At 43.5% G+C, this 22,602-nt stretch overlaps 1 protein-coding gene across 1 annotated transcript; it reads left to right on the forward strand.

Moving 5' to 3' along the window:
- Window positions 1-1,843: 1,843 nt before the first annotated feature.
- On the forward strand, window positions 1,844-20,709 carry PGM2 (phosphoglucomutase 2). The gene is made up of 14 exons (XM_075260631.1): window positions 1,844-1,979; window positions 3,336-3,503; window positions 6,450-6,556; window positions 7,680-7,764; window positions 10,565-10,648; window positions 11,773-11,966; window positions 13,142-13,331; window positions 14,237-14,334; window positions 15,427-15,607; window positions 15,701-15,794; window positions 16,636-16,765; window positions 17,138-17,327; window positions 20,095-20,228; window positions 20,389-20,709. Exons 1-14 carry the CDS (start codon window positions 1,905-1,907, stop codon window positions 20,489-20,491), a joined length of 1,833 nt encoding a protein of 610 aa, XP_075116732.1. The 5' UTR covers window positions 1,844-1,904; the 3' UTR covers window positions 20,492-20,709.
- The last annotated feature ends 1,893 nt before the right edge of the window (window positions 20,710-22,602 follow it).

A 22,602-nucleotide genomic window follows, 5' to 3' on the forward strand; every position in this document is an offset into this window, starting at 1 on the left:
TGGTCTAAAATTCCAGCAGAGCACTGTCAGAAACTCATTGATGGTTACCGGAAGCGGTTGTTCGCAGTTATTTTGTATATAGGTTGTGCTACCAAGTATTAGGCTGAGGGGGCCAATACTTTTGTCCGGCCCATTTTTGGAGTTTTGTGTAAAATGATCAATGATTTGACTTTTTTTTCATTCTCTTTTGTGTTTTTTCATTGCAAGCAAAATAAATGAAGATATTAATACCAAAGAGTTTGTGCTTGCAATCATTTTCTGGAAGAAACTGAGTATTTTATGACAGAATTGCAGGGGTGCCAATACTTTTGGCCAACACTGTATGATCCGCCAATATTCAGCAAATTGCTGCCGTCGATGCTCTGCCTGCTCCCGCATTTTGGCAGCTCTTGAGCTGTCCTGGTGCTGAACTCGTTCCTCACGCTGTGCCTGTGATTATTCCGGTATCTCAGCAGCTCGCTGGGACACCATATAATGAGTTTGTTGTTGGCGTCGATGATCCCCGTCAGCTCCGCTTGAGAACTCTGTTGACTTATAGCTACCTTCATAGCCGTAATTATTTTAGAATTTTGCGACAAATTCGATTTTCAATTTCCAGGCATGTTTAAAGAGGACCTTTCATCAGATCGGGCACATGCAGTTTTATATACTGCTGGAAAGCTGACAGTGCGCTGAATTCAGCGCACTATCGGCTTTCCCGATCTGTGCCCCGGGTAACGGGCTATCGGTCCCAGTACCATAGTGTCAGAAGGGCGTTTCTGACAGTTAGCCAGGGACGCCCTTCTGCCCAGCAGCGCCTATCGCGCTGTACAGTGGAGCGGGGAGGAACTCCCCCCTCCCTCTGCTCACACAGCTCGTCCATAGATAAGTATTATCAGGAGGGGAGGGGGGAGTTACTCCCCGCTCACATTCTACAGCGCGATAGGCGCTGCTGGGTAGAAGGGCGTCCCTGGCTAAGTGTCAGAAACGCCCTTCTGACTGTAAAGCGCTACTTTACCGGGACCGATAGCGCTTTAAACCGGGCACAGATTGGGAAAGCCGACAGTGCGCTGAATTCAGCACACTGTCAGCTTTCCAGCAGTATATAGAACTGCATGTGACCGATCTGATGAAAGGTCCTCTTTAAAAGTAGCAAACTACCAATTTGGATTAAAGGTGTTTGCCCATGTCAGGTTGTCAGCACTGCCTGGAGCAGATCAGATAATATGCAAATGTTTGTACAGAATGCACTGAGGGTTAGCGGAGTGTTTACACAGAGAGATAACTGACCTGGCTTTATCAGAAGCTGAGATAAGCTGCTGCCAAGAGCAGTATAATATAGTATGTGAACATAGATTCATAACAGTCGTGAAGCCATGTCATTTATTGGGATAAAAAATAGCCTATGTGTTAATCGAGGTTACAATCTATCTATGTGCCAAATTTCATCCAAATCTGTTCAGCCATTTTTGTGTGATTGATAATATTACCGTAGTAGAATAGGTTACTATTAATAGGATAGGATAGGATTCCTTTTGTAACCATTTTTGGCTTTTGCTCAAAAAAACTGCAAAATCTGCAATAAAACAAAAAAGCTGCGTTTCCACAACATGGGGATAAGGATACCGCAGGCGGTAGCTTACATGACAGCAGGTGTGTACAGATGCATACGCATTTTAGTCAGTGGACCGTACACCATCCTCACTGAGTGGCATATGATCGCTCTGGTGTCTCTTCCTATTACATTGAGCATAGTGGGGACACCACTAGTGACACCACACCGCCTGCACGTCACACCTCCTGTTCAGCCTCCTCCTACCGCAGGACAAGGCACTGGTCACGTGGAGCGGTGACGTCACTCTGCCGGAAGTGTCCCCTGGTGATGAGTACGGCGGAGCGGAGAGACGTGACCTGAGAACCGTGACATGGCCGGGAAGGAGGAGAGCTCCGCGGGAGATGTGCTGGACAGAGCCGCGGCCACATGGCTGAGCTGGGATAAGGTGAGGAGGCTGCACTACTGCACACCTACTGGCTGTCCTCATTCATTCCTCCTGGCAGCGCTGAGGGATAGACTCGGGGTACAACAGGACATTGTAAGCAGCAGCCAGCTGTGTCTGCAATCACTATCGGACGATGAGATCGGTGAGAGCAGGAGCACATTCATTCAGTCTATGGCCATTACCCCTGTGCAGTCTGGTGCAGTGCTTGGCTGTGTACTATACTCGTTTTGCAATGCTATTTTTTGCCTGAAGGGAGACTACACCCCTGAATTACAGGAAATGCCTTCCATCACATCCATAGTGTACAGTATACAGAGGTCTATGTGATCCTACAGTGTGACGTGCAGGCTATATACATGTATACAGGACAGATATGGACACATGCCCCATGGTCAGCCCTGTCATGTAGAATATGACTGATGCTTTATGACTCTGTCTCTGGTTCCAGGAAGGTGATCCCCTCACAGATGGCCTGTGTCAGTCACCGACCGATACATAGAGACAAGGTTGTTACTGTATATACCGCCATGTACGCAGGGTGTCCAGGCTGTAACATGGCAGATCTGCACTATGTTATAGGACTGGTCCAATATAAGGCAGCGTTCAGACTGGTCTGTTAGCTACAATCATGATATCTACGATGCAGTTCCAGCAAGACAATGGCTCTACTGTCCTGTACATAAAGAGGACCTTTCATCACCTCTGCCAGATCCAGTACTTTACATCCTTTAATAGACGCCCCTCCACTGATTCTTTCACAGATATAATTTTTTTTTTCTTCTAGCCCCCACCATTCCTGAGCAATCAGTGCTGTCAAGCAGGAGCAGACAAGGGATGTGATTCTGACACTAGCTGCCTGTTTGGAGATCTGAGATCTGGTGGGGGCTAAAGAAACATTTCCAACTGTGCTGGAATCATTGAAGTAGCGCCTATTAAAGGATGCAAAGAGTTGGCGTAAACGGGGATAGATCCTCTGTAAATGATGCTGTGATGCAGAACAGTAGAGCAGCAGTGAAGATAAAAATCAAAGCGTCATAGATCACTCTGTAGTGAGTTTGGCAGTCCAGGAATTAGGAATTGCAGCCACCATTTGAGCCGTTTCCCAGCCCTCACATGGCTGTCTGAATTTGGCCTTAGAAAATAGGGTCAGATATAGAAACTGCGCCACTAGTGTGCTTTGATTCAGACTTACTTGGCAGAGGAAAGCCAGGGGTCCCGGGTGTTAGACCCTCGCAGATCTAAGGATAGGCCATCAGTATTACAAAGTGGATAACCATTTAAAGCAATGTAGTGTCAGTGTATACTGATACATTTCGGATGCGGTACCCTGGATGAGGCTTGCTTGTTTCTTTGCAGAACCCAAAAACATCTGAGCTGGTCAAGAAGCTGGTGTCCGAGGGGAACAAAGAAGAGCTGGAGAAATGTTTTGGTTCCAGAATGGAGTTTGGCACAGCAGGGCTCCGAGCCGCCATGGGTCCTGGTGTATCTCAGATGAACGACCTGACCATTATTCAGACTACTCAGGTAGTGACTCTTTTAGAACCCATTTATCAGATATGTCTGTATGTAGCGTGTGCGTGGAGAGCTGCTACATATGATCACTCACCTCTCCATTTACTTCTGTGGTACCATAAGCTCCAGTATTTCCATACAAGTGGATAGAGCAATGGATGAGCATGCACCCCATCATTCTGTTCACACAGGGCACCTGCAGACTTGAATTTTCATGAATGCTGAGGGTTGGAACCCCAGTGATCATAAAATGTGGGTTTCAAAGCAAGTTTCGCTGTCAGAACCTGTACAATGGTACTTTCTGAACTTGATAGATCTATGGAGCAGCATAGCACCTATACACCTGGTGCAAACTTCGGAATAAGCACTTGAGTATACGGATAACCTGTAATTGTCCATCAGGGAGGTGGCTGGGGGTCCGCTGGGTGCACAACAAGGTGCTACTATTTCACATTGACTTGACAGGGATAGAGGTGGTCTTCTGGAGATAGATAAGTAGGGGGTCTTCTCGTAGAGGTGGTCTTCTGGAGATAGATAAGTAGGGGGTCTTCTCGTAGAGGTGGTCTTCTGGAGATAGATAAGTAGGTGGTCTTCTCGTAGAGGTGGTCTTCTGGAGATAGATAAGTAGGTGGTCTTCTCGTAGAGGTGGTCTTCTGGAGATAGATAAGTAGGTGGTCTTCTCGTAGAGGTGGTCTTCTGGAGATAGATAAGTAGGGGGTCTTCTCGTAGAGGTGGTCTTCTGGAGATACATAAGTAGGGGGTCTTCTCGTAGAGGTGGTCTTCTGGAGATACATAAGTAGGGGGTCTTCTCGTAGAGGTGGTCTTCTGGAGATAGATAAATAGGTGGTCCTTTGGAGAGGCTTCACTGCATTTCCTAATTGTTAGTGAATACCATTAGATCATCTTAGTTACTAGAAATTGTGGTAATACTGGAAATGCGTTTCCTAATCTTATGTAATGAAGTAAAGCTGATGTAATAACAGTCTTAGACAGTGTGAATAAATATCCCGCTCACCAGTCCTTACAGCCAGGAAACCCACACGAGCTTAGACAGGCCAGAGATGAAGTGTGACCGCAATGTGAAACAAGAAGGATCCAAGACTGGGACAGACCCCTAATAATATCCAGAGGTCTATATGCACAATTGTTAAAATCGATAATGGGACCCCCTACAGTGAGGGCTGTAGACACCGTGCTCAGTCATGGTGGGATATGGTGTGTATATGTCTGCGCTCTCAGAGAATAAGGCAGGAAATTGCAAAATTCCTTCAACATTAACTCTTTACATTCTGATAATTTCTATTATGACTAAGACAATCTTTTCTGAGAACAAAAGGAGCAGACATGGAGAAATCCAATAGTTCAATCCATCCAAAAATGGGGAGGCTCCTATTCACATTAGATGGTTAGCAGGTACGACTGACATTTAGAGGGAATCTGTCAGGGTGATTTGGGAAACAAAACCACTTACAGGCGCTTATGGACTGGGGACTTAATGTCTCAAATAGCCTTTATGTAGAGTCATCTGTGCCCACAATAAAATGGAAAAAAACCTTGATTATACTTACCCTGCTGCTGTACTCCTCACGCCGGTGCAGATCTTCCCTGAAGTAAGAGGAGTATACCTCAGTGCACGTACCCCGCACCTCCTGCTCTTACGCAGTGAAGCTGGGATGTACGTCCTTGGCTTCAGGAAAGAACTGTGCAGGTGCTAGAAGCACCAGAGAGGAGTCCGATAATCTCTAGATAAGATTAAAGGAATATTTTTTTTTAAATGTGGATGGATTTAAAACAAGGTGATTTGGGACACTAAACCCCCAGTCTATAAGGACCTGTGGGTGGTTTAGTGTCTTGATTCGACCTGACATGTCCTCTTTAATTTAATGTACATGGGCATTTTTAGTTACAGGTCTAGCATAGCCCATTACTACTATGTGCTGGTTTAGTTATTGGTCACTGACCTTCTACCAAAAAAAAATTAACTGAACTTCACCTCTACAATCCTTTGCTACAATCTCTAAACAGTGATTTATTACCTGCGCTAAGGCATTTTTCAGGCCTTAAGTAAACTGATTGATAGGTCAGAAGCTTAGTGGCCAAAGAAGGTGCATTGCATGTGACACATCCGAAAAAGGTTCTGACCGTGCACAGATCTGTCTGTCCTCAACTTCTATCGGATATAAAAAAAAAAAAAAAAAAAAGGTTTGGGCCATTAAAGAGGACCTTTCATGTCCTCGGGCACTTGCAGTTTTATATACCGCTAGAAAGCCGACAGTGCACTGAATTCAACGCACTGTCGGCTTCCCCATTATGTTCCCTAGGGGAAGAGTTGTCGGTGCAGTTACTAATAGCTCTTCACTGTCAGAAGGGCATTTCTGACAGTCTAGCTGGGAACGCTCCTCCTGACAGTACTGTGTGTAGCGCTATACTGTGAGGGGGCGATACTTGCACCCAGCCATGATGCCCCTTCCCTCTTGACAGTACTCGTCCATAGACTAGTACTGTGGGGCCATTCCTCTCAGCGTCATGGCTGGGCAGTAAGGAACGCCCCCTCTGACAGTAGAGGACATTACTGTCAGGAGGGGCGTTCCCAGCTAGACTGTCAGGAGCGCCATTCTGACAGTGAAGAGCTATCGGTAAATGCACTGATATCTCTTGCTGAATTTAGCGCACTTTCGGCTTTCTAGCGGTATATAAAACTGCATATGCCCGAGGACATGAAAGGTTCTCTTTAAAGGAAGAGGCCAGTGGTCTCCACCACTGATAATGTTTGTTACCACTCTAAACCTCTATTCATATCTGAACAATGGAGGTCCATCGTTCTGCTCCAGTATAGAACAACAAAAATCCTGATCTTGCAGAAACTGGCACAGTGCGGACACACATTTGTGATGCATGCCTCTGACGTTGATGTGAACAGAGTCTAATGAGTTTGTGTCTTTTCTTCTTCTCGCCTAGGGGTTCTGCCAATACCTGGAGAAGAACATCAGTGACCTGAAGGAAAGAGGTGTAGTCATTGGCTATGATGCCCGAGCTCACCCAGCAAGTGGAGGTAGCAGTAAGAGGTGAATGATATGTTAAATTATATTACTTATCAGGGAATAAGATTGGTGGGGGTCCGACTGCTGAGATCCCCATCCATCATGAGAACCGAGCTGCATTATACCAGAATGGAGCAGTGACTGTGCAGGCACTCTACTCATATCTTTGTTCATGCAGCACAATACCACCACACCATAAGAGTAACACTACTTCAATATAGTGTGAGATAGCATTGGAAATAATACAGCCACATAGTGCCCACAGCCAAATAGAACAGTGCTTCCAAACCTAGTCAGTAACTATATAATCCGGAGAATGGCAGCATGGCACGTTTCAGGGCATAGAATTGCCTTGACTGGGAGGTTTTTTTCCGTGCACTTAGGTGATCTGTGGCACAAATGTACAAGCAATCTAGGTTGTGGACAGTTCTGTGTCTTTTTGGAATTGAGTACAAATGGGACCTGCATCTAGCAGATATTAAAGGGATCCTATCATTCAAACACAATTTTTTCTAGGTACCACATCGGAATAGCCATAAGAAAGGCTATTCTGCTCCTACCTTTCGTTGTCTTCTCTGTGCCGCCGTTCGCCTGTTATCCCGTTTTGAAAACCCAGAACGGAAGAAGACGCGCAGAAAGGTGGGTTCCTGAAGAAGATGGAGGCGTCGCCCCCAGTGTTGTTTGAGCACTGGGACCCGCCCCCAGTGCTGCTAGAGAACTCATTTGCATACTGACAAAAACCGGGATTACAGGCGAACGGCGGTGCAGAGAAGACAACGCAAAGGTAGAAGAATAGCCTTTCTTAAGGCTATTCCGATGTGGTACCTAGAAAAAATTGCGTTTGAATGATAGGATCCCTTTAAAGGGGTCCAGTCTAACTTATTCTTAGGATGGTAATAAATTACAGATCAGCAGCGATCTGACACCTGGGCCCTGGCCAAAGAGGTCAGCATTCAGGTAAGGTTGTGAGGTATAGGTTGCATAGTTTTTGCACCTTTTCAGAAGATAGTTGAACTTTAAGTGTATTCATTAACACCATTCCCCATTACCAATCCATCATTTATGACGTGACGTCCCCATTTGTAGACAATGCACATTGTGTTGTCACCAGGTTCTTAGAGATTGAATTCAGCATTTTATTTGTCAGGTTTGCAAGACTTGCTGCTACAACCTTTGTCAGTCGGGGTGTTCCAGTCTACCTCTTCTCCGGCATCACTCCAACACCATTTGTGGTAAGTTTCAGGTTACATTTATAGTTGTTTTCTGCCTGGACAAGCTTTCTTCACCTCTGTCCAAGCTGTCTGCTGTAGTACTTTACCACATCCGACATGTATTTGAAAAGACTTATTGAGTCTACAAGACTTGGCGGATAATGGAGATAAGTATTAGGCTGCCTTCACACGGAGTAACGCCGGGCTTGTAAAAATACAGGTGTAAAATCACTGTCTATAGACTGCAATGGATTTCTTTGGTTTCGTTTTACGCCTGTATTTTTACGGCCGTAAAGTTAATTGCAATGTATTTCAATGGGATGAGTGTGTTTACGCGGCGTATACGCAATGTAAACACACTTAACCCATTGAAATATATTGCAATTAACTTTACGGCCGTAAAAATACAGGCGTAAAATTGCCCTGTTATAATGCTCTCGACGACTGCGATATTCTTCAGTGAAGCAGTAGATGTACACCCCCGTTTATTGCGCATGCACCCAGTGATCAGAACACATGCACTGATGCCAAGCTGCTTCTAAGGTCAGCAAGATATTATCATATATTAAAAGGGGCATGGACTTACAGCACAGAGATGTAATATTACCACTTTATAAGTCTTTGCTGCTGCACAATCTGGATTATACAGTTCAGTTCTGGGCATCCGTTCATAGAAAGGATGTTCTAGAGTTGGAGAAGTTTCAACAGAGGACCACAAAACTGATTTGGGGAATGGAGGACCTCAGTTATGAGCAGAGACTAAAGGAGTTAAATCTGTTTAGTCTGGAGAAGAGGTGTTTAAGAGGAGAGATAAGAAACCTGCAAAAATAATAGGTATTGCATGCCCTAGATCAGTGATGGGGAACCTATGGCACAGGTGCCAGAAGTGGCACTCAGAGCCCTCTCTGTGGGCACCCATCTATGGAGCAGATTGTACTGTGTGGTGGTCCCTGTGGAGCAGAATGGACTAAGTGTGAACTCTTCACGATTTATATCACACAGTATCTGTTTTATAGCAGATATGTGATATTATTACAGGTCATAATAACATTGCATGATCCTATCATTGAAAGCTCTGTAAAGCCCTATTCACACGACTCTATTTTGCGGGTCCATAATTGTCTGTAATTGTGGATCCACACAGTATTAAGGTTAAATTGCCGTGTTGGCACTTTGTGATAATTTAGTGGGTTTTGGGTTGCAGATTGGGCACTCGGTCTCTAAAAGGTTCACCATCACTGCCCTAGATTCATCTGAAATTAAGTAGGTGAGTAACCCTAAATATTGGACGCATTAAAATTACTTCTTTATTAAGAACTATTTAAAACGCCAAACTCCCAAAAACAAATACAAGAGAAGTGTATAGAAAATATAGTGCAAAAAAATACCACCCTCCAATAAGGAGAAATATTTCAAAATTTAGCATAAAAGCTTGCCAACCTTGTGTTACTAATATCGCCCTGTGTGAATACTAATCAGTATGGTACGATACATATGCCCCTGCGTGTATTGTGGTTATATAGTAACACAAGGTTGACAGGCTTTTATGCTAAATTTTAAAATATTTGTATCTGTTTTTAGGACTTTGGAGTTTTAAAGAGTTCTCATTAAAGAAGTAATTTTAATGCGTCCAATATTTAGGGTTACTCACTTAATTTGAGATAAGAAACCTGTATAAATTGATCAACGCCGCTAGGGCTTGTATTCTGGCGCTCTGAAAATCGTTTTGTCCGCCTTCTCTCTGCCACTGGGTCAGATGACATCCAGTTTATAGAACACCATACGGCGTCCCTGAGGGACGCGTGTGAGGCCTTTATGGAGGCTTAGATGCCATGGTTTCTCTTCCAGGGTACTCGACCCTACCGAGGTTTGGTGGGCTGAGGCCGTGCTGTTGACCTTATTCCCACGTCTGAACGCTCATTGACTTCTGTACACCCCTCCCCTAACCCCCTCGACCCCCCCCCCCCCATTTGGTACAATTCTATTTTTGTCTTGGACCCCTTTTTGTCTTGAGGGTCTTGTTTTGTTGTTTGTATATTTTGTTTTGTTGTAAATGAACAGTTTACTTAAGAGGAACCTATATAAATGGACCATACAAGAAATATGGAGAAAAGCCGGAGAAAAAAAGTGTTTAATCTCCAGCTGTGACCAGGTTTCTTCACTGTAAGGACTGTGAATCTGTGGAATAGCCTACCCCAGGAGCTGGTCACAGCAGTCACAACTGGCAGCTTCGAAAAAGAGCAAATTAGCATTGATGCTTATGGACTGTATAGAATGTCATGCACTTTCCTATCCCCTGGGTGAAGTTGATGGACTTATGTCTTTATTCAGCTGTACTAACTATATAAGTATGGCTGCTGCGGATTACAACAGGACATTTATGAACCCCTTCTCCCTTTTCTGACGCAAAAGTGGAATATTTCTGCTGCATAGCCTCTTGTGCCAAAAATGTGCCACTTTGCCCACTTTTTAACCTGCATGGTGGGGATGAAGGCAGGGCGGGGACAGCTTGTCCATACCGATTTACTACAATTCACTCCACTTTATTTTGTGTAGCTACAGCTTATTCCATTGTGTACACTACGTGCAGGATTTATGCAGGACAAGAGGAGACTCGGTGGGTAAGGGTACAGGCTTCTTACTCCAAGAAGGGTCATTTTTGGGCGTACATTTTCTTGTGCTTTTGAAAGTTTGGATGGCAGGAAGGCATTTGATGAATTTGGGGTAGCAAGTTTCAGCTTTAGTAAACTATCCATGAATCTCTTGCTTCCATCTTTTTATCTGTACAGTCAGGTAACCTAAATATTTCTTTGTTTTCTAGCCATATGCCGTGATTCACCTTAATCTATGCGCAGGGATTATGGTTACTGCCTCCCACAATCCAAAACAAGACAATGGGTACAAGGTATGTTCACATTTTATAAACTCACTATACACCTCTGGCTTAATGTCTTGGGGCTACAGAATCCTACAACGCTGGCTTCAACAACCTCTGACCAGTCATATTATAATGCCAGGGACGCAGAAGTCTGTAACCTCTATATTCCATCGAATTATGCCTTAAATCCTATGGTCACCATTGATAAGAAAAAAGTGATTTTTACACTTGTTAGAGGTTACTGTAACCGCTTGGAGAACTTCTGACAAATAATGATTATAGGCTGACCGACAAGCCTTCTCCTCTATGCTGACACTATCTGTATGTGATCTCTTCTCCTCTATGCTGACACTGTCTGTATGTGATCTCCTCTCCTCTGTCCTGACACTGTCTGTATGTGATCTCTTGTCCTCTATGCTGACACTGTCTGTGTGTGATCTCTCCTCCTCTGTCCTGACGCTGTCTGTGTGATCTCTTCTCCTCTGTCCTGACGCTGTCTGTATGTGATCTCTTCTCCTCTGTTCTGACACTGTCTGTGTGTGATCTCTTCTCCTCTGTCCTGACGCTGTCTGTATGTGATCTCCTCTCCTCTGTGCTGACACTGTCTGTGTGTGATCTCCTCTCCTCTGTGCTGACACTGTCTGTGTGTGATCCCCCCCCCCCCCCCTCATCCTCTCAGATTCTGCCGCAGCTGCTGTACTCTACCTCCATTACTACAGCATGTGTGATCTCCTGATCTCCCACACACCCCTGTAGACTTTGCTGTGGGTACTCTTCTTATTGATACCCAGATTCAGCTAGCTCGTCCTGTCCCCATCCCTCCTAGTATATCTTACACTATACTCTGGGGATAGCAGAGAAAGATGGTTGTTAGGAAAGCAGATAAATGACGTTGAGCTGACAGGGTTGTGACCTACGGAGCTTGGCATGGCTCAGTGCAGGGCATAGCTGTTCAGTGCTGCCATGGTGTACCAATAATAATGCAGCAGTCTTAACGTATTCATTATATGCCATGCCTGTTTTCAAAACCAAATCATTGATCTGGAGCTTCAAGTGCGATGACCTCAACACTCCTGTGACAGCTACTTATATGACAAGCTTCAGTTTGCTGATACCAATGCCCTCTAATTTGCTTTTTCTTTTTAATACAGGTTTATTGGGAGAATGGAGCTCAGATCATTCCTCCACATGACAAGGGTATTGCTCTTGCAATTGAAGAGAATCTGGAGCCCTGGTCACAAGCCTGGGATGACTCTCTTATTGATGACAGTCCCCTTCTTAAAGACCCTTACAGCTCAATAAACAAAGATTACTTTTCTGACATACAGACGCTTTGCTACCACAGGTGAGCGGGGAAGAGATTTCTTGCCGGATACGTTATTGTACTTAAAGAGTTTTCCCTCTCATTTGTATGGATGATCTATCCTCTGGATGGGTCATGAGATAGCATGGTAGTTGGCTGGAGTGGACGGGTCAAGGGATGGTCCCTTAGGGTATAGGTGTGTTTAAAAGCAGAAGGGAAGACACCTCTGGTTAGAGAGAGGGTGAAGAGATGGGTTAGGGCAGGAATAAAGACTTCAGTAAGGTTGAGGATCAGGTGCGACTGGATTGGGTCAAGCGCACAGCTGGGGAGGTGGGATTTTGAAAAAGGGGTGGAGAGCTTCTTGGTGGAGAAACAGGTTAAGGATGAAAAATGCTGAAGCGGAGGACAGAAGGGGTGCTGTCATTTATTTCTGAAGTGCATTTAAAGGGATTCTACCACTAAAACCCTTTTTTTTCTAGTTACCACGTCGTAATAGCCTTTAAAAAGGCTATTCGTCTCTTACCTGTGGAAGTGCTCTCCGCCGCGCCGTTCGTTCAAAATACCGGTTTGTACCGGTATGCTAATGAGTTCTCTCGCAGAGATGGGGGCGTCCCCATCGCAGGAGCAGCGATGGGGGCGTCCCCATTGCAGCTCGAAAACTCACCACAGCGCCGCCTCTCTGGTCTTCGGTGTCCTCCCCTTGCCTCTTCAGGGTCTGTCGGACGCCTGCGCAGTATGCTCTCTGTTCGGCGAAGATTGCCGAACGTACTGCGCATGCGCGAAAGTCCGGTGCCCGCACTATGGCTGGGACCGCAATTTCGCGCATGCGCAGTACGTTCGGCAATCTTCGTCGAACAGAGCGTACTGCGCAGGCGTCCGACAGTACGCTGAAGAAGCAAGGGGAGGACACCGAAGACCAGAGAGGCGGCGCTGCGGTGAGTTTTCGAGCTGCAATGGGGACGCCCCCATCGCTGCTCCTGCGATGGGGACGCCCCCATCTCTGCGAGAGAACTCATTAGCATACCGGTACAAACCGGTATTTTGAACGAACGGCGCGGCGGAGAGCACTTCCACAGGTAAGAGACGAATAGCCTTTTTAAAGGCTATTCCGACGTGGTAACTAGAAAAAAAAGGGTTTTAGTGGTAGAATCCCTTTAAAGGAAGCTTGGGACAGGGAGAAGAGGCAGCTATCCGACATGATTTCTTCTTTTTTTTAGGGACTTAAACAAGAAGTCCAAGCTGAAGTTTGTGCACACATCCGTGCACGGCGTGGGCCATGAGTTTGTGCAGTCTGCATTCCTAGCGTTCAGCTTTAACCCCCCACTCGCTGTGGCAGAACAGAAGGACCCAGATCCCGAATTTCCTACAGTCAAATACCCCAATCCTGAAGAGGGCAAAGGAGTTTTGGTACAAGCACTTACTTTATGTCCACACCCTTCTCAATCTGTTCTGTCTATTGTCAACATAAAATGGACAGGTCCTGTGTGTATCAGCCCTCTCGGTCCCATGCACACGAGTGTGCCATTCAAGGAGGGCAGTTTTACAGTGGAATGCACTAGATGACACTTGGATTGACATCTAAGGGCCTTCTGTGATGCATTCACTTCTATAGGGGCTTCCGATCCATTCTGTTCAGTCCAGCCCTCGGCCTCAGCACCTGAAACCCACCAATCACAATATCTGACATGCCATTATATTATGTAGAAAACAATAGGTAAATTGTAAAGACAAATCTGCCATTCTTCCTTGACCTGATCATGTAGCAAAAGTCCTGGTAGGTGATTAAAAAAAAAAAAATATATATATATATATATATATATATATATATATATAATTTCCAGGTCAAAAGGAAAACTAACCTGAAGTAAGAAATAGAAAACGATGTAATAAACAGTCTCTTAGTACCAGTGGATTCAGCTTTCTGAGTATTTTTCACCTGATGTGTTAGAAGGACATAAGATTGGATTCAACTTGATTTTGGCTTGCTGTGTGTCTATTGTAGTCAGAGCAGTGTAGGGCGACTTCTACTTTGTCCTAACCAGATACACAGCATCAGTCCTTCAATGTAGGCAGTGCATGTACAGTATATGTCCACTAGATGGCAGTGTGGAATAGCAGTAAAACCAGCCAATACAGTACATGCACATGCCAATTCATATATACATATACCCATATATACGTATTCCATATGTATATATATGGGTAATCTGATAATTGATCTCAAATGGGCCTTTATTATGGGCCTTTTAAAATCTGATGGTAGTGTTTTGTTTTATTGTAAGCAGTAATTCTCACATTCCGTATTTTTGCAGAAATTATCCTTTGAGTTGGCTGATAAAGAAGGGGCCAGGATTGTCCTGGCAAATGATCCTGATGCTGACCGGCTTGCTGTTGCGGAGAAACAGGAGAGGTGAGAGCATAAATGGCAACTAACTGTGACACTGTAAGGGTGCCTTCACACGATGTAACGTGCAGCGTGATCTGGCACATATACGTCGTGTCAGAGTTTGCGCGCCGTAAAAGCTCCCACTCATTTCAATGGGAGTTAGGATCGTATACGCCACGTTATTTTGCAGCCGTGATTTTGTGGCCGCAAAATAACGCGGCGTATACGATCCTAACTCCCATTGAAATGAGTGGGAGCTTTTACGGCGCGCAAACTCTGACACGACATATACGTGCCAGATCACGCTGCACGTTACATCATGTGAAGGCACCCTAAGGATTTCAGATCATAGTCATTAAGTGAATGAAAGCTGATCTGCAGGATCCTGGTCTGGCCACTACACAGAGAACAGCGCTGTCTGCTTCCTACTCCATTCTTTGTGTATCGGCTGCTGAGAAAAGCCGATTGGTGTGGTTATGCCCAGAAAACCCCTTTATATGTAATCTACATTCCCTACTACTTGTCCGTGGTAAATCACTGGTTCTGCTGTGTATTCCCAGCGCCATCCATTTCTTTCACAGTTTAGAATACACTTCATATAATGTTATGTGATTCATTCCCCTGCCGTTGTTACAGTGATGCCACATTGCAGATGTATCCACTTATGGGGATGAATTATGGGATTCAGCCCCCAGTAGGTGCATGACGCATCAAGTAGTAATGGGATCCTGTTAGTACATCTGAGCCGTAGTCACCAGCTGTAATAGAGGCGAATGCAACCCACTATAAAGCTACAATCCACAGTTTAACACTTGTTTAATACACAACTAGCTCTCCAATATTAGTGCGAGTTATCTAATTCTATGGCTGACAACTTCCCATATTAGGATAAGTTCACTTTTTTGTACAGTTACTGTTTTTACCAGCTCTTCCCTTATGGTCTCTTTACATGCGGTGACAGAAAATCACATTGATGCTAGGTTCACACCTGCGTTCGGGTTTCCGTTCATGGGGTCCAACAAACGGAAACCTAATCTGTGGAAACCCACACAATACAGAAGCAAGTGTGAACCTAGGCTAAGTCCTCAGAGACTGATGCGTATTTTTTGCTTTTAGCGGTGATTGGAAAGTCTTCTCTGGCAATGAGCTTGGTGCACTTCTAGGCTGGTGGATCTTTACCTGCTGGAAAGAGCAGAACCCAGAGCCAAGCGCAGTGAAGAACGTCTACATGCTTGCGAGCACTGTCTCCTCGAAGATACTGCGGGCCATTGCCGTACAGGAAGGCTTTCACTTTGAGGTACTCTATACCCGGCCTTATATCTAGGCCTTATACCTTATATGTAACTACTGTATACTAGTAGACCATATCATACTCTGATCTTCTCTACAGGAAACACTCACCGGGTTCAAATGGATGGGAAACAGAGCTAAAGAACTCATTGACCAAGGGAAGACTGTATTGTTTGCATTTGAGGAGGCAATAGGTAAGAGACCGATATGTGGTATACTGATAAATGGCAGGTCGTGAGTAGTATGGGGTGTAGGGGTGCAGAGAGACCTTGCAGCAAATGTAATAACGCAGCAATACCAGGCAGTCACTGTAAAACGTACCGCACCTCCTGTACTGGGTTCAGGGAACCCCCTGGACCCAGTACAGGTGGTGGGTGACAGAAGGATACTGTCCGTGGTCACTTCCATGCGGGAGAACAAATCCCACCCCATGTATGAGAACTTGATGGCACTTGGCAGCACTGTAAGTGACCGTCTGCTTCACCCGAAGTGTGAGAAGGAGCTTTCGCAGGTCCTTCCTTCCAACCGCGACCAGGCTGTATAATCTACATCAGACCAAGCGAAGATCACTCCGCACAGAGAACTAATGATTATGATTATGAAGTCTTCCTTCTTTCTTCTTCTGTTCCTTAGCTGCTATGGACTCCTAGTATATCTTCTCTTCTCAGTATATGTGTGTCCTGTAATTTATTACTGTATATTATCCTGTATCTGTATTACTATGCTGCTGTAACATGCTGAAATTTCCCCACTGTGGGACTATTAAAGGATTATCTTATCTGATATGATATGTCTGTAGTATAACCTGTGCTTTATTACATATTTCCTGCGTTATGTCTTTTATATAGTTTAGGTGCATATATTGTACTATAGGGGTAACAGGAATTGCCAGGCATAGAAAGGTTCGCAGGTCAGTGGGACATTAGAGAAGATGCGGGCTTAGTAGGGTCTACTAAAGTGACAGGGTGAATGTAATGCAAAAGCCGAGAGCAAGCTCATGTCTGACTATTGATCAGTACACATGTTGTGTTCCAGGTTACATGTGCTGCCCTTTAGTATTGGACAAAGATGGAGTAAGCGCTGCCGTCATCGCTGCAGAAATGGCCAGTTACTTAGCCACAAAAAACCTCACCCTGTCTCAGCAGCTCGAAGCCATTTTTAAAAAGTAAGACTTTATAACCTGATTCCTATATAGCACCAACATATGTGACAGCGCTGTACAAATTATAATCTCTCCCGTCAGTCCTTATGCCTTGTGGAGATAACAATGTAATGTTCCTGTCATCACACACTTTGCCTTTATGGATCCTTTTATCAGTATGTTTTTGGAGTGTAGGAGAGACTATGCATATATGGGGAGAACATACAGTCTCCATCGCTTCTTGGGCCTTTTGGCTAAGATCAAGTGTATCTGTTCTCATCATTGGTTAGTAAATACCACACACACACGGACACTTATATATCTGTCTGTTTCCTGCATTCCTTTTTGGACTGTACATTTATTATCCATTACTACTATTATTGTGCTTGTTGACAGGTATGGCTATCACATAAGCAGGAATTCCTATTTTCTATGCTATGACCAAACTACTATCAAAAACCTGTTTGAAAACCTTCGAAACTACGATGGAGACTCCAAGTACCCCAAACTCTGTGGGAAATTCAAGGTCACCGGTGTACGTGACTTAACCACAGGGTTTGATAACAACCAGCCGGATAACAAAGCTGTGAGTTTCTCTGTGATACAGATGTCTCGTCTTTATTCTCTTTGTATCTAATGTTAATTTTATAGAGTCTTGATCTGTTCTGTGAATTTGTACATAATGCATCTCAAGGGCGCCTTAAGGACGATGTTCATTAGAATACAAGAGGCTAGAGTTCCTGTGTTGTATACAAGCGCTTGCCCTTGTGCTTTCAAGTACATCTCTGTTCCTTGGACGTATTTCTTCTGTCTGATTTGTATATACTGTTTTTTTTCTTCCTTGTAACAAGCAGTGTCAAATATGAACATCAGCATAAGAGAACTGAAGCTTAACCCTTTCACTGCCAAGCACGTAGCTCTACGTCCTCCCAAGGTGGCACATCAGTAGCGGAGGACGTAGCTACTACGTCCTCCCTACTAATGCCGATATCTCTGGCCTGCATCAATATATCTTGATGCTTTCAAATGCGTTTTAAAGAGGAGAATCTTATCTTTAAAATATCAAGAACTTAATGATACAACTTACAGTTGTGGAGCGATTCACTATTGAAAATGCTATTTGGCATTGAGATCCAACTGCAGATTTCAATTCCCGACAGCATTTCAACAGTGAATCGCTCCAAAACTATAAGTTCTATCATCAAGTTCTCCTCTTTAAAATGCATTTTAAAGCATCAAGATATGTTGATGCAGTCCAAAGATATAGGGCTCTAAAGTGTCCCCCCCTCCCCCTCCTGTCTAAGCAAGCAATTTGCGAACTGTAACAGGAAAGGGAGGGGGTACAAGCAGTCCAGCAGCGTGCATAGAGACAGAGAAACAATCTGACTCTGTCCATAACTTGTATGTGACAGCAGGAGGGGGGTGGCAGGGACTCTATTGTTCCTATTAACCCTTCTCCTGCTAATCAGAGAGCATACTATACTTTTGTTTCTGATTGTCACATACAGGTATAATATAATTCCCCCTGAGCCTTACTAGTGGGGTATTCTTATGTAATACCCTCTAAACATAACCAGGAAGTTTATTGGTGCTGTGACCCTGGCATTTACCATTGTTCAGGTCGCAGCGCCAAAAAAAAGTCGCACCAAACACTTATACAACATATACACAAAGTGATGAGTAAGGTTTACATTTCACCCAATCCCTGTCCTGTCCATACCTGAGCTTTCTAGAGTAAAATGCGTCTCTAGTGATGTCCGTTACATACTAAAATAATAGTAATAACGATTATCACTAGAGATGAACGTATAGATTGCTAAAATTTGTATAGGGGAATGGAAAATAAAATTTTTATGTAAAGTCCTATTTAATTTTCATGCCCAAAATGGGATGGCGCATTTCTGCGATTTTTGCGAATCTTTAACACCCGCCCCTGTAAATATATACATGTGTGGTATGTATGAACTCCTCACATATTGCAGTTTTATGTACAGTACATTATGTTTGCAGAAAGGGATTGCTTGAGCCGCACTTTAGTGGCAATTTTGAATTTTTGTGCAATTTTTGCTTGCAATCTCTGTTTGCCGCAACTTTACATGAAGGTGGCTGTATATATGAACTATTAAATTATGTTTTTATATACGGTATGCTGTGTAATCTGAAGAAAGTTAGATTTTGGTGTCACAGTCACAGTTTGCTATGTGTGGTATAGATTTTTAACATATTAGTGAATAACAGAAAAATCCTGCCTGTCTTCTGTATTAGGGTTTTTTGGAGTCCGAGCTCTTGTTGTAGTTGATGTTTGCGGTACATATAGTATATATACACAATGTCTACACCATAAGCTATTATTTTAAATGTATTTTGTATATGAATGTGAGATTGAACATGAATTTTAGGTGCAAATGTGTTTTAGCGCATTTTTTTCAAAAAAATTATGTTTGTCACAAAGTTGCATGAAGGTGGATGTGGCTATTGATGACCCATTAAGACATTTGTAATCTTCAGGTTGTCTACTTTCAAAAAATATATAGGGTTTAGGGGTTCACTTACTTTTCATGGTGTGTAATCCCTACATTTTATAGGATGATACTTTTTTAACATTTCCAGCTTCAAAGCAGATTTTTATTCCTTCCAGTTCTGGTGATTTTCTGAAGACACGTGCATGCGGGTTCAGGCTATAGTGATATGAATGAACGCTGCACATGTTGATCTCTTATTTTTAGGAGGTTTGGTGCATTTAATTTTATGTTTGGTTTCCGCTTTTAGTAACTAATATACATTTATTTGCATTTTTTCATAAAACATTCACTTTAAATCAAAATTGCATGAAGGTGCCTGTTCGTATACAGTACCAAGTGGCATTCTGACAATGCTGCAGGTGTCTACTTTAAGTAAATATATAGGTATGGGGGGGGGGGGGGGGTTGGCTGCTTTTTTAATGTTGCAATTTAGGTTTGATTTGTCCATCTCAAAACTGTGAAAATTGCTCTGGCTACTGGAGGTGCAAAATTTCCAGAGACCCTTGGCAGTGAAAGGGTTAAAGGTGACCTGTCATCTCTCCTGACATGTCTGTTATTATTACCTGTATTTTCCATATTCTCCATGACATAGCAATGCCGGGGCATCATCTCGTTGTGTCTTTCATCTGCAGCCCTCTGTTATTCCTCCATGAAACTGATAAATATATTCATAGCAGGGTGTTACAAGGGGGGTGTCCTTACATGTTCTGATGGCATCCAGTTGCCAGCGCAGGGAAACACCCCTTTAACACGGCCACTAGTAATACCAAATTCAGCATCAAATTCCTACATGTGAACACTCCCTTAACCCGGTTTCTTTCTTCCCTGCAGATTCTCCCTACTAGTAAAAGCAGCCAGATGATCACATTCACATATGCCAATGGTGGAGTGGCAACCATGAGGACCAGCGGCACTGAGCCGAAAATTAAATACTATGCAGAGCTGTGTGCTGCCCCAGGAAACAGGTATATTATGTCCTTGGGTTTTTTTTTTTTATTTCTTGCCGATATGTATATTCTTTTATTATACTGTTTAGATATTTTATCTTGGTAACCAGCAATGACTGCTTTGCTCTGTTTTCGGTGAAGACTTTCTTTAACCCAGGCACTGTTTGTGTGTTTGCAGTGACTACAACCAGCTGAAGAAGGAACTGAACAATCTCGCGGACGCCATCGAAGAACATTTCTTTCAGCCAGAAAAAAATAAATTGCAAAGAAAAGCAGATTAAAAACTCACAATCCCGAGCCTCATCTATCTGGCCTAGAGCAACCAGTCAGAGCTCAGCTTGGAAATATAAGTCTGTACTGTGATTGGTTGCTATATTACAGGTCTGATAGATTTGATAAATGAGGCCAGCTATTTGTGGCCCTAGTAAACTGCTACAAGTGATAGTATATTATTACATCGTAGACCTGTTTTATTACATGGCACAGTTCCATATTTTATTTCTATTAATATGCTTTAATATATTATTATATATGATTTTATATGTATTCTAACATTAAACACAGATGTGAACCAAGGGAAAGCACCGTGACCCCTTAACTGTCGGCCATGTAATGTAACTACAGCCTGGTCCTATACGTGTCTATGTGACAAGACTATAACTACATGATATGGTCACTATAGACAGACAGTGTGTGATATAAACCGACGTCATAGCCCTTTCATACAGCTGATCAGGGGTCACTTATCTCTTATTGAAGATTTATTCTGAGGATAGATCATCAATAAAAATGAGCTAGAAAACTCTTTAAGCCTAAAGCCCACGTGGTGTCCTGCAGCAAAAAAGAGCTGCGGAAAAAACGCAGCTGTGACGTATTGCGTTTCTTCCTGCAGCCCTTGGCACAGATAGTTTGTAGAGCTTTCCTCTGCTTAATTTCTGCTTCAATTATATCTACACCGCTAGCATTTCCATAGGTATGCTGCCATTTCCAAAACTGAGAAATTTTTGGAAATTACAGTGTGTATCTTATTTTACTGCAAAGTGCGGATGGGGCCTCACATATCGAAAACACCATGAGAAAACCCGACATTTTACAATTCTTGCAAATTGAATGGGATTCTAGCAAATCCCATCCACACATTGTGCAAAAGTATGTGCAGTGGACACACTGCAATTACCAAAACCGCTGGGGTTTTGGAAATCGAAGCATATCAACTAAAACACCAGCGGTTTCCCTATACAGTCCTATGAAAAAGTTTGGGCACCCCTATTAATCTTAATCATTTTTAGTTCTAAATATTTTGGTGTTTGCAACAGCCATTTCAGTTTGATATATCTAATAACTGATGGACACAGTAATATTTCAGGATTGAAATGAGGTTTATTGTACTAACAGAAAATGTGCAATATGCATTAAACCAAAATTTGACCGGTGCAAAAGTATGGGCACCTCAACAGAAAAGTGACATTAATATTTAGTAGATCCTCCTTTTGCTTCTAGTCGCTTCCTGTAGCTTTTAATCAGTTCCTGGATCCTGGATGAAGGTATTTTGGACCAATACTCTTTACAAAACAATTCAAGTTCAGTTAAGTTAGATGGTCGCCGAGCATGGACAGCCCGCTCTCAAATCATCCCACAGATGTTCAATGATATTCGGGTCTGTGGACTGGGATGGCCATTCCAGAACATTGTAATTGTTCCTCTGCATGAATGCCTGAGGATTTGGAGCGGTGTTTTGGATCATTGTCTTGCTGAAATATCCATCCCCGGCGTAACTTCAACTTTGTCACTGATTCTTGAACATTATTCTCAAGAACCTGCTGATACTGAGTGGAATCCATGCGACCCTCAACTTTAACAAGATTCCCAGTGCTGGCATTGGCCACACAGCCCCAAAGCATGATGGAACCTCCACCAAATTTTACAGTGGGTAGCAAGTATTTTTCTTGGAATGCTGTTTTTTTGGACGCCATGCATAACGACTTTTTGTATGACCAAACAACTCAATTTTTGTTTCATCAGTCCACAGGACCTTCTTCCAAAATGAAGCTGGCTTCTCCAAATGTGCTTTTGCATACCTCAGGCAACTCTATTTGTGGCGTACGTGCAGAAACGGCTTCTTTCTCATCTCTCTCCCATACAGCTTCTCCTTGTGCAAAGTGCGCTGTATTGTTGACTGATGCACAGTGACACCATCTGCAGCAAGATGATGCTGCAGCTCTTTGGAGGTGGTCTGTGGATTGTCCTTGACTGTTCTCACCATTCTTCTTCTCTGCCTTTCTGATATTTTTCTTGGCCTGCCACTTCTGGGCTTAACAAGAACTGTCCCTGTGGTCTTCCATTTCCTTACTATGTTCCTTACAGTGGAAACTGACAGGTCAAATCTCTGAGA

Source organism: Leptodactylus fuscus, chromosome 1 (genome assembly GCF_031893055.1).
Source record: "Leptodactylus fuscus isolate aLepFus1 chromosome 1, aLepFus1.hap2, whole genome shotgun sequence".
Lineage (NCBI taxonomy): Eukaryota > Metazoa > Chordata > Amphibia > Anura > Leptodactylidae > Leptodactylus > Leptodactylus fuscus.

Excerpts from the sequence above, each read along its gene's own strand:
- PGM2 (XM_075260631.1), top strand. The coding sequence starts at position 1,905 with ATGGCCGGGAAGGAGGAGAGCTCCGCGGGAGATGTGCTGGACAGAGCC. Across the intron at positions 11,967-13,141 it reads CAGACGCTTTGCTACCACAG|GGACTTAAACAAGAAGTCCA; the intron begins GTGAGCGGGGAA and ends TCTTTTTTTTAG. Across the intron at positions 13,332-14,236 it reads AAGAGGGCAAAGGAGTTTTG|AAATTATCCTTTGAGTTGGC; the intron begins GTACAAGCACTT and ends GTATTTTTGCAG.